At 34.1% G+C, this 12,201-nt stretch overlaps 1 protein-coding gene across 4 annotated transcripts; it reads right to left on the reverse strand.

Annotated features, from left to right (window-relative positions):
- Positions 1 to 5,993: 5,993 nt before the first annotated feature.
- On the reverse strand, positions 5,994 to 11,294 carry LOC111884347 (probable receptor-like protein kinase At5g38990). 4 transcript variants are annotated; one of them, XM_042902572.2, is made up of 17 exons: positions 10,222 to 11,294; positions 9,944 to 10,032; positions 9,747 to 9,833; positions 9,557 to 9,602; positions 9,149 to 9,220; positions 8,715 to 8,813; positions 8,294 to 8,335; positions 8,133 to 8,213; positions 7,990 to 8,040; positions 7,814 to 7,895; positions 7,623 to 7,717; positions 7,319 to 7,390; positions 7,144 to 7,246; positions 6,928 to 6,996; positions 6,770 to 6,836; positions 6,351 to 6,484; positions 5,994 to 6,194 (listed from the first exon to the last, which is right to left on the reverse strand). In XM_042902572.2, exons 1-13 carry the CDS (start codon positions 11,131 to 11,133, stop codon positions 7,208 to 7,210), a joined length of 1,767 nt encoding a protein of 588 aa, XP_042758506.1. In that variant the 5' UTR covers positions 11,134 to 11,294; the 3' UTR covers positions 5,994 to 6,194; positions 6,351 to 6,484; positions 6,770 to 6,836; positions 6,928 to 6,996; positions 7,144 to 7,207. The 4 variants fall into 4 exon arrangements, with proteins under 4 accessions (XP_042758506.1, XP_023736419.1, XP_023736421.1 ...); XM_023880651.3 differs by lacking the exon at positions 5,994 to 6,194 and having other exon boundaries at positions 6,249 to 6,484; XM_023880653.3 differs by lacking the exons at positions 5,994 to 6,194; positions 6,351 to 6,484; positions 6,770 to 6,836; ... (1 more) ...; positions 7,144 to 7,246; positions 7,319 to 7,390 and having other exon boundaries at positions 7,814 to 7,890.
- Between the last annotated feature and the right edge of the window lie 907 nt (positions 11,295 to 12,201).

The raw sequence follows: 12,201 nt of genomic DNA on the forward strand, positions 1-12,201 counted from the left end.
CTTTGGTTACCTCTTCTACAGACCAAGTGAGAATGTGGTCTTTGTAGCAAGGAGGGTTGTCTTGAAAGAGAGAGAGAGAGAGAGTTCATAAGCCAAGGAGACAGTGGGAGGCTAATTGACCTTGAAGAACTTCAAGAGTTAAGTGGTGAAGGAACCTAAAACCCTAGCAGTCAACTTGAGGAGGTGTTGATCCTATTATACCTCCAATTGTACCTCTGAGGCATTCCACAAGGGTTAGGAATGAACCTGAGCATTACTATGGTTTCCATATTACTACGGAAGGTGAGACACTTATCAGTGATGGGACACTGGTAAGTCTGGATGAACCTAACAGCTATGCAGAAGCCATGGCAGGCCCCGAGTCTGCTAAATGGAAAGAGGCAATGGATAGCGAGATACAATCAATGTATGACAATCAGGTTTGGGACTTGGTTGACAATGTGCCAGGTCGTAAGAAAGTTGGGTGCAAATGGATCTTCAAGAAGAAGACCGGAATGGATGGTAATGTACACACTTATAAGGCACGACTGGTTGCAAAGGGCTTTTCACAAACTCTAGGAGTTGATTATGATGAGATATTTTCACCAGTAGCCAAGATTAAGTCTACTAGGGTATTGTTAGCCATAGCTGCATTTCATGACTAAGAAATATGGCAAATGGATGTCAAAACCACTTTCCTTAATGGAAAGTTGGTTGAGGATGTTTACATGAACTAGCCAGAGGGTTTATTCAGCACAGAGTACCCTAATAGAGTGTGTAAGCTTGAGAAATCCATCTATGGATTAAAGCAAGCACCTCGCAGATGGAATCTTTGCTTTGATGAGAAGGTCAAAGAGTTTGGCATTTCTAGGAGTGAAGATGAATCTTGTGTATATGTGAAGGCTAGTGGGAGTATAGTTAGCTTTTTGGTGTTGTATGTGGATGACATACTACTCATAGGAAATGACATCCCAACTCTGCAGGAAGTTAAGTCCTGGCTTGGGAAGTGTTTCGCTATGAAGGACCTAAGAGAAGCTGCCTATATTCTATGAATAAGGATCCTGAGAGACCGGAGTAAAAGACTAATTGGACTTAGTCAGAGTACCTGCTTGGATAAGGTGCTGTAGAGATTCAGCATGCACGATTCCAAGAAATGAGAGTTACCCATCCAGAGTAACATTAGACTGAGTAAGACTCATAGCTCGAGTACTGAGGATGAGATAGCATAAATGAGTCGGGTACCTTATGCTTCGGCAGTAGGCTCGTTCATGTATGCTATGACCTGTACCCGTCCTGATGTAGCCTTTGCTTTAAGCATGGTTAGCAGGTATCAGGGGAATCCTGGTAAGGCTCACTGGACAGCGGTAAAGAACATTCTCAAGTACCTGCTGAGGACTAAGGACTGGGTCCTTACCCTCGGTGGGAGTGATGACTTGAGAGTTGTAGGGTATTGTGATGCTGGTTTCCAGACTGATAGGGATAATTTCCACTCTCAGTCGGGCTGGGTCTTTACCTTAAACGGAGGAGCAATCTCTTGGAAAAGTTCCAAGCAAGAGACAGTGGCTGATTCAACTTGCGAATCAGAGTATATAGCGGCAAGCGAGGCAGCAAAAGAGGCTATGTGGCTAAAGAACTCATTGGAGACCTTGGAGTTGTACCTACTATATTGAAGCCCATAGAGATTTTTTGTGATAGTGAAAGTGCAGTTGCTTTAGCAAAGGAACCAAGGGATCATGGGAGATCCAGACACATTGACAGAAAATATCATTTCATTAGACATCGTATAGAAGAAGGACTCCTCATGGCAAAGAGGGTATCATCGGATGAGAACCCTGCAGATCCCCTCACAAAGGGACTGGGTAGGGTTAAGCATCTCCAGCATGCTATGAGCATAGGGCTGAAGGATGATATTAGTCTTAGTAGTTAGATAATTTTGAAATTTGTAAAATGTAATTGACATTTGATGATGAATAAAAGGTATGTTTATTTATGAGTAAAGTGTTGTTATCCCTTGTCAATCATTTACTATTATTTCTTTTGCATGTTTTGACTTCCAGAATATTTGTGTTGTTTTACATATTATTCAAATCATCCACAGTCAGTCATATGTTGGAAGTAGATATGAGGTAAGACTGTCATGAGTTGGTTATAGAGGTCTAAGATGTTGGACATGACCTCAACACTCATGATTGCTCATAAGTTCAGAGTATTGGATTCAACCCACGCTCGCTGGTATCACCTCATGGAATTTATCTCGAGTGATTGCGAGACGGTAATATCATATAAGTCTTCAAACCTAAAGATATGACTTGTTAACTATGAGTTAGTTATGCATTGAGCGTACGAAACCGCATTGGTAACTCGATATTATAAAACGTACGTTTGTGTGTAATTTAACAAGTAGTAGAACAAGCATATGAGTCGAATTTTATCTGTTCCTTCTTGGATTAGAAGCTGATATCTGGGCCCCTCGATGTTTTTTTGACCTATGTACCAGGCCCGGTCAGAACTAAGTTGATGTGTTCAATTAAGTTCTTTGTCAAACAAATCAGAAATCGGGAAACAAACTGTTGGGCAATAAATAAGACCATGTTCCATGTATTTGTCCAGCTGATATCTAGAACAGAGGATTATATGATCCCTTATCTAAAATGGCGTACCATCATCTTCTCAGTTCCGAGAAACCTTGAAAAGAGCTACGATTGCTGATCGGTTCCTAGAGTATTACAGTTATAGTTATTAGACTTATCCAAGTGGGAGACTGTTGGATAAGGTGTCTAAGTCCATAACTATTTCTGGTAAGTACTTGACCCGACCCGGCATGGTCCATTTGGGTTGCATGGCACCATGCAACTGGATAAACTAAATGAGAGAAATAACACTTGTGGTTATTAATATATTATAAATTCTAATATATTAATAATATTATTTAATTTATTTTGATCCTGAATTAATTTAGAATTAATTAAGATAACTAATTAAACATATGGGTTGATTATGTAAATCATCCATATCTTGTATAGTGGGCTAAGAGGCTCCATGGATAATCAAGTTGGGTTAAACCCATTGGATGCTCCATGGGAGTTATAAACACATGGGTCATGGAAATGAAGAGTCATGACACATTAGGATTTACATGGTGTAACCCTAGATGTATCAACACTATATAAAGTTTATGTTTCTCCCAAAATTGGCTATGCATGCATACTTGAGGGCTAGAGCTGATTTTTAGAGTGTTATACTTTCTCTCCAAATTTACTCCATAGCATTTGGTGTTGTGTGAAGCATTTGAGGCATCACACTTGGGGTGCTAGGCTCACAAGGTTTCAAGGATCAAAATCAACAATAAGGTATGTAGTTCTATCTTTTATTCAAGTTAAAATTATTCCCCGTGTATGCTAGATAGGATCACAACCTTGGAAATCAACTTTGCATGATAATTAGACAAACATATATCCAAGGTTATTAGGGTTGCATGTACACTTAGGAAGTGTGTTAGAATGCTCAAAACTCATAAGTATGGTATTAGGTTATGGATTGGAACCCAATTCCTGATTGGGTGTTCTTTTGACTTTGATAGTTCGGGGATCTGCCAGTCAGCAGTCAGGGATTTACTGTTTGTTTCGATAGTGCGAGGTGATGCTTGCATGAAAGACCATGGGGGGAGCCCATGGCACTTGAGTATCAGAACATGGGGGAGCTCATGGCATTCCAGGTGAAGACCATGGGGGAGCCCATAGCATTCCAGGTAAAGATAGATTATTCACCTTCTCAACTTCTAGATTTGAAAATAGCTTATTCACTTTATGTTTGATAAATCGCCGAATTAAATAAAATTAGAAAATGTATAGCATTTTTTATTAAACATAAAAGTAACGTCATCAAATCATAAATGTCAGTACTTATAAATATTAGAATATGTATCAAAGATAATTGTATTTAATATTTTATTATATAATAAGTAATTACCTTTTTTTTCTAAGAAACTTATATGCATTTGATTTAAATAAACATATAAGCCAAATCTATGATAAAGACGGTATATGAAAATAGTTCTCGTCTCAATGTCACCATTGATAGCTTTTTATAGAAAAACATTGTTTCAATATAGAATCTAAAAATAAAAAGGTGTTTGCTAAAAAAACACGTCAATTTGCTATATAAACACTCTAATTATTTTTTGAAATATTTTTATTGGTTGAAATTGTATTATTTTTTTAAAAAAATGATTATAAATAGTTAATTATCATTTGCCTTTTTATAAATATGTTAATAGGTTGTATAAGAGCAACCAAATAAAAATAACTACACACAAGTATGTGTAAGGCTTTCAATAGAAGCTTTCAACAATAAATGTTCTTTAGTAGTGATACAAAAGCAACATATCTAGACATTCTAGGGCAATAGGTTAAGCAGGCATTGACAACTCAATAAGTTTCATCATTTTCATATATTTATTTTTATTGTAAAATACTACATTATTATTTTTTTTTTTTAAAAAAAAAAAAACAAACAAACCAATAAATTTTAACCACCAATAACAATATATTTAAATTTATTTTTTACTTTTTATCAATTATATTATACAGTATATATTTTGTTTATGGAAACGATATTATCATTTACCAGTAACAAAAAGTATTTTTGTTTTTCTTATAAACTCAAAGGGTATCGTTAAAATGATTTGCAACCGGTTTGGCAAGGTCTTTTAAGTAAATATTTTTATTTTGTTTAAAAGCGTAACACATATTTATAAGTATTTTTAAATATGGAGGCGAAGGATATCCTATATTTATTACTGATCCAGCCGTATATTTATGACGTTTTTAAATAGAAATAAATGAATTTTATGGATCTAATTCACTGCTGTTATCGTCATTTTTTAATGATTATTAATGTCAAATAAGAATTTTTCAAATGAGTATAAGCTAAGTGAAATATGTAATAAAAAAATATATGATAAATTGATTATAATAATATTTTATTCCTTTCACCAACATATATTGGTATTTGTTTTAAAGAATACAACATAAAACTTATTATATTTATTTCATTAGGATACATTGACTAACATATAATTTTACTAGACATTGATTTAAAAAAAATTAAAAAAAAAAAAAAAAAAAAAAAAAAAAACACATTGATATAATGCTAATTATTACATTTGTATTCATCTTCTTTTTCTATATTTATAGACAAAAAAAAAAAAAAAAAAAAAAGAACAAGTGAGATCGTATGTATATGAATTATTGAAATAAATTTCAAAGAAAATCAACGGTATATAATATTGGATAGTCTTTCCAGACATTAAATATGATAAACAATCAAGATATTTCTACATTTCAAATTAGAAATGTCTAAGGATAACTAATTGTTGATACATTATGTGTTTATTGGAATATGATGTGTTTTCAAAATGAAACTACACCTAAGAAAGCTGTTAACAGTGTTTACCGGAATATGATATTTTTCCAAAATGAAAATAACACCTAAGGAAGCTATTAACTGAAAAAATTAATTCACTTGGATACTATTAATCGAAATGAAACTAAATGTCGTTGCCGCATCGCACGGGTACCCCACTAGTGTGTGTATATATATATATATATATATATACCAGCAGGTAGCGGTTTTGAAAAAATAAAAACCGGAACCTCTTAAGACGGTTCCCGCGGTTCCGGTTCCGAAAACAGGTATCCAATTCTAATGGTTTTCCCTAATATTATGTATGGTCATATGTCTTGTTTCGAGGGATCCATGAAATATGTTGTTTTTAATGGAGAGTTGTCTGTTCTGTGGATTTACTAGTATTATTTTTTACGCTGACAATGTTTTACTGCTACAATGCTATTTTTATTGGTGAGTTTTTTTAAGGAGAATATGGTTAATTCGGTATAAAGTCTCCACTACTTTTTCGTAGCTTCAAAATTAAAGAATTAACAAGCATACAACTTCCAACAAGCATACAACTTCAAAAATTAAAAAAATAACAAGCATATAATTTCGCAGAAATATAACATACAACTTCCTTGACTTTTATTAAGTGACCCAAGTCTCATGATTTTTAAGTTTGATACGTGATCCCTTAAAAACATCCAAAAGTCAGCTCAATCTATAAGTATTACAAATACAGGTAACACAATAGTATATTTTTTACATTGATGCCTAAACATCTTAGGTGTAGATTGTTATGGAAAAACCACCATCATGCGCATCTGAAGGTCAGGAAGGAAGGTAAGCATGGAAATGAAGGGAACAAGCAACAGCAATGCAATAACTTTACATATTCATTGAAGATTTCACCAGTTGGGAACACCTTATATATTATTGTATACATAAGTTCTATAATCCAATATAAATTAACTATGCACCTTGCTTCAGGTTTATAAATGTATTGCCTGCCATGTCAGGGCTTTTTAGTAGCTGCTACCTCCCTCTGCCCACTGGTTATTCTGATTGTGTGCTTTCTTAAACATCGCAATAAAACGAACCAAATAACTTACAACTGCAAAAATAAACCCAGCAAAGCATGAGATATCCACATACAACATACTAACGAACAAATCGACCACATTCTATCTGACTAGCTTTACGTTAGAGACACATAGAGCAACAGAACCAATCAAATATTGCAACTTTGACACAACACTAGTTTTTATCTCGTTAAATTAGACCAAATCGCATATATATATATATATATATATATATATATATATATATATATATATATATATATATATATCAGTGAGAATCAAGATGTTGATTACATTGAAAACTACAACAAACAAACCTTGCTCCCAAGTACAACGGCTGGAATCCTCTGCAAAATATTCGACAAGTGAATCTGCATCCTCAGCCTGCAAAACATGTATATGCTTGTTATGGAGAACACTCAAAGTTCTTCCATTCTTTATAAAGTAGTACTTTTCATATTACTGAAAGGCTCACCACTTCATTGAAGAAGGAGGTAAGCGGTGGGAGTTGAGCACCCTCACTATCAAGAAATCTCTTCATGGCCTGTAGTGTCATTGGAGAATTAATTGTTTTTGAAAAAAAAAAAAACGATATAAAAAAAAAATTATTACAGGAGAGGACCCGGAATGAAGTTGTTTTGAAGGAGAGGACTAAAAGGGTAGAAAGTTAAATAGGTAAACATGTACTTGCCTCTCGGAATTGAGCATATACACCACCATCATTGGCTGATGCGTGGAATTCCTGTTGCACCTCATTATAACTTTTGCTTATTTCGCAAACTTGTAATGTGCATCTAATTACAGTTTGATGAGGATACCCATATGGAAAAAGAAAATTAGAAGTCACATTCAGGTATTCAATTTACCATGGAGGCAGCTTCCAAGTGAATCATATCCTTGTCAAAATCCAACAACTCTGGAGTTTGTTCTGCAATCACCTAGTTAGTAAGCAATAGTGGCATGTAAGTACCTTACCTAAAACAAGAACATGATAAAAGTGACATGGGATTTTATAAATTTAACTTCATTTCCAATCTAATGGAAAAAGGTTTAGGTGATGAGAACTTAATCTGCATCAAGGGATTCAACTCATCCAAGTGATAACTTTGTGGTAATCAATTAATCTATAGATAGTGCGACTACAAAATTAAAGGTTAACAGGAGTTATGCCTTGCATAGACAATGCAACAGTGTTATCTGTTTATTTGTTGCATGTGTATCTCCCAATTTCTCAAGGCTGTGTAATTTAAATCCTTCAGCGGATCCTGCAACAAAGATGCTATAAGTCATTCCATAAAACATAGAAAGAAAATATTTCCTTCAAAATGCTTAGATATTTATGCAATGGTCTCCCACTGTACCTTGATCTGTGCCTTCATTTAATATATTCCCCATGGTGCAAATTGTATGCATTATTGCAACCAGCTTTGTTGATTCCCTGATCTAAATTATCTAGATATTAAGACTTTTAAAAATAGTGCAAGTATATTCATAATCTGATGTATAAGATTTATTTGTGAGTGAAAGTTAGAGTCACCTCTTTAGTAGCGTCTTTGATTGTTTTCAGGGTTTCTCTCAAATTGTTAACCTGCATTTTTTTTTTCAAAAAGTTAGGCAATAAACAAGCTAAATATACATAAATTTTTGGTCAAATTGTCAGAATTCTGTAAGAATATTCACCCGACTGCTAAAAGTAGTTGTGAATGCAAATACACGTAGTTTTTGCATTATTCTTGGGATCTTCGCACACAGCAAGAAAAACTAAAAGACCAAGTACCATAATGTGTTATTTAAGGAAATATATCTTTATGCAGTAAGTTCCAATCAATGATTAAAAATACCTGTTCACATTGTCCAAGCATTCTCTTGTTTCCTTTATAGCTCTGAGATGCAGAAATATGATTGCATATGGAATTTAAGTCAAAGTATTATAGCAGAAAGCTCTTAACATACGTGCATGTGGAACAGTTATTCAAGATGCATACAATGTGTCAATAATTAACCACAAACTACACAGTAGGGGAGTAATTGTGCCTCTCTTTTCTTTTAAAAAAAATTAGGTAAACTAAATTCAAGATTGTACCAAATTCAGTGAAAGAGGTAACAGAATAAAAGCTTTGAACCCCAATACCACAAAGTAAACCAAAAATAATATATGTTGGAAGCTTTAAACCTGTGACATAAATTCCCAGCTTTGCTTTTTAGGGATATGATGGAAAGAAAAGATACTTTTTAGGGGAAGAAGAGAGCAGACATTAATACCTTTAGCAACTCCATTTCATCTTTAGTAGGACATATTTTAATAAGAGCATCAACTTGATCAACAATAACAGCAGAAGAATCCAATGCAAGGATGACATTCTGAAAATAAACACAGCTTCTTCAATATTGTATTACATCTGACATTAAACCAAATTATACGTTTAACATCTAAGTATGGAATGAATCATAAATGAAATAGGGTTGCATAATTAAAACTGGTTGGAAATTTGAGAATATGGTAACAGAGAATCAGATTTTCGATTAGCAACACCTAAACATTCCAAAACTTAGTAATATTAATATTGTATCTATAATTTTATGCAAGTGATTGTTTCCTAGAATTAAAACCAAGTATAGAAGTTCTGGTTTGGTTGAGTTTATCATTTTTAGGGTTCCATATATACCAAGCTTTGCACACTCCTAAATGAACTTACAATAATATCAGGTAGAGGTTCTCTTATTTTCCGAAGCATGGTTTCACAATCAGTTGCTCTGTCTGGATGAACCTGAAAAGGAAATATAACAAAAAATTCATCAAAATGACTTAATTAACAATACTTAAGTAAATCATTAAAATGCTTCAACTTTATAATGGTGGAGAGACTGCAGTACGTAGGATCAAATCAATCCATGTCAACATATCACCAAATATAATGCATCTTGAAAACTTTAAATATCCTTGAAACCTAGTACAACTTAATTAATAACTGAAATTAACTGCTATACAATTGTCACATCAGACTACATAAGCCTTATAGTCTCATTCCCCTTCGATATTCTTGTAAATTCAAATAAACGTACAATGCTTGTTGACACTAAAATAACCAACATAATCAACTAACCAAACGAATTGCTTCTGGATTGAGACCCCCATAGCCTGGTTGAGCTCTGCAAAGTAAGAAAAACTATCAATTATCCTCAATGAAACCAAAGCAATAAATTATGATTTACATTTTACTTACGCCATACAATAATGCATGTTATAAATAAATACTAGTAGCAATTGTCATTCAAGACATCCACATTACATACCTTGAACTTCTTTCTTTGGAAACCAGTTGTGCAAAATCAATGGACGTTCTGTTACTATGATGATCCAGCTCAGTGGAGCTATCAAGCCTAGGTAGTAAGAACTTTCATCAACTCTTAGTAATGAATCCAAAACAAAATATGATACCATGTTATAAACTAGAAAGTAGTAACAATTGTCATCCAACCAATCCACATACCTTAATAGGCCAGGTGGAGCTGATGCATGCGAGCTGTGTGAATTTGCAGGTGGAAACTGTGCTGGTGGTGGCGATGGTACATTAAGGCTCTTTGTAAACAGAGGTGGAAGAAACAAACAAAGAATTTAGCAATTGGATTTTATAATAATGCAAAAAAGTTTATAATTTCTTGTTTCAAACACATCTTTTTCTTGTTAGTTTTCTTGAGACTGCTATGGAAAAGTTAAGTAAGAAGGTTATATGAGTATATAAAAACGAAAAAAGAAAAAGAAGCTAACTTGATGTCTGAGGGCAGTTTCAAGTATTAACACGATTTCCTTCATTAATGGACGTTTTTCACGGTCTCTCTTCAAACATTTATAAGCAATAGCTGCAAAGCCCTCCAAAGAACTTGAAGCAATTTCCTCCTTTATACTACTATATATAATTTCATCTAGTTTGTTCTGCTTGTAAGATTTTCGTACCCACAGAGTAAAAGGTTGAGGGTTATCCCTGGTGACAAAACACAGCCTCCCACACAAAACCTCAAACAGCACAACCCCAAACGAGTAAACGTCCGACTCCTTTGTAAGTATCCCTAATTCTGCATACAGGGGATCACAATACCCAATTGTACCACAGACGTTAGATAAAATAAATGTGATTTCCTGGTTAGCAGGACCAAACCTAGATAGACCCAAATCTGCGATAATGGCATTCCAGTTTCCATCTAATAGAATATTAGAACTTTTAATGTCGCGGTGTAATACTCGTTGATAACCCCCAGCAGGATCGTGAAGGTAAGCCAGTCCGCGAGCCGCTCCAATGCATATCTTAAGGCGTTGAACCCAGTTTAAATCATTTCTCTCGAGATGCACATTAAGACTACTGTTGGTAGCATATTCGTAGACTAGGATATTCTCCTCACTATCGTCACAAAACCCTAAGAGGGACACGATATTTTCATGCTTATAACGAGAAAGGGTAAGGATCTCACTCCAAAACTCACGTTTTCCTTGGGGAAATTTATGACGAATTAAACGTTTTAAAGCAACCATGGCGCGTCTCTTCGAATCCCACCCGAGTTCTCCCCTGTACACATTGCCGAATCCTCCCTTTCCGATGCAATTATCTTCGCTAAAGTTGTTCGTTGCTGATACTATAGCTTCTAGTTTTATTTTGAGGTATTCAAATTGTTTTAGATCAGACATGGTTTTGATGATCGATCAAAAATAGGAATGGAAGTTGAAATGATTAGTAGAGCTGCTATTGAATCTATCATTGCATGTTAATAAACGACTTGTTGCCGGCTTACACAATGAGTATTATTATAAGACTAGCATGTGATTTACCAACCATTGCCAGCCTGCAAAATGAGTATTCTAAGGGTAGAATGCCAGCTTCCAAATTGAATATATGGTGTATTATATATGAAAATGCCCCTTTCAACAAATAAAATATCAAATAATTAAGATGGCATTGCAATTTGACCGTAAACTTATTAGACAAAACTGAAAAAATGTTCATTTTGTTTCTTATTTTATTTGGTTAAGGTTCAAACCTTTAAAAAGTTGTAGATTTAATCATTTTCAACAAGTTTTATTGTGGTTTTAGTCATTTTTCCGTTAACTTTAATGGTTTGGTTGTAAACTTTTTTAAAAGACTAAACTGGACAAATTATCTTTGTGGTTAGTTGAAAATTACCACTTTGGTCCAAAAAGATTTGGACTAGCATTAAAGGTCCAAGCTTTTCATTTTGTTGCAAGTTTGGTCCAATTTACTTTGAACTTTTTTATAATGACGATTTTACCCTTCGCTTATGCTTTTTCAGTTTTATTTATTTATTTAAATAGTTTTATAATTAAAATAAAAATAAAAATAAATCTCTATGTGTGTGTACAGTTCATATCTTCTACCTGGTTTTTCACATCGAGAAAATATACTAACACCATGACCGTCGGTCGGAGATATGAACCTCACCATGTAACGTCCGTAGATCAGGACTAGTCAATTTAGAGACAATAAGTGTCAAAAATGACTTTTTGATAGAAGATTATTTAGAAGGAGTAATCTTAACTAAGTTGTAGTATATGTCACAAGGTTTCCGTGCATATAAAGAATGCCGAAATCCGAGTTATAACGAAGAAGTTATGACCTATCGAAGTTTCGCAACAGAACTGGCACGACACATCGCGACGTAAATAGTGAATTTACGAAAGAGCGATATTTGGCCTTAGCGATCTAAATGAAAGTCGTAGAATACGTTAAACCGAGAACAT

This window comes from Lactuca sativa, chromosome 5, assembly GCF_002870075.4.
Source record: "Lactuca sativa cultivar Salinas chromosome 5, Lsat_Salinas_v11, whole genome shotgun sequence".
NCBI classification, from domain to species: Eukaryota; Viridiplantae; Streptophyta; class Magnoliopsida; order Asterales; family Asteraceae; genus Lactuca; species Lactuca sativa.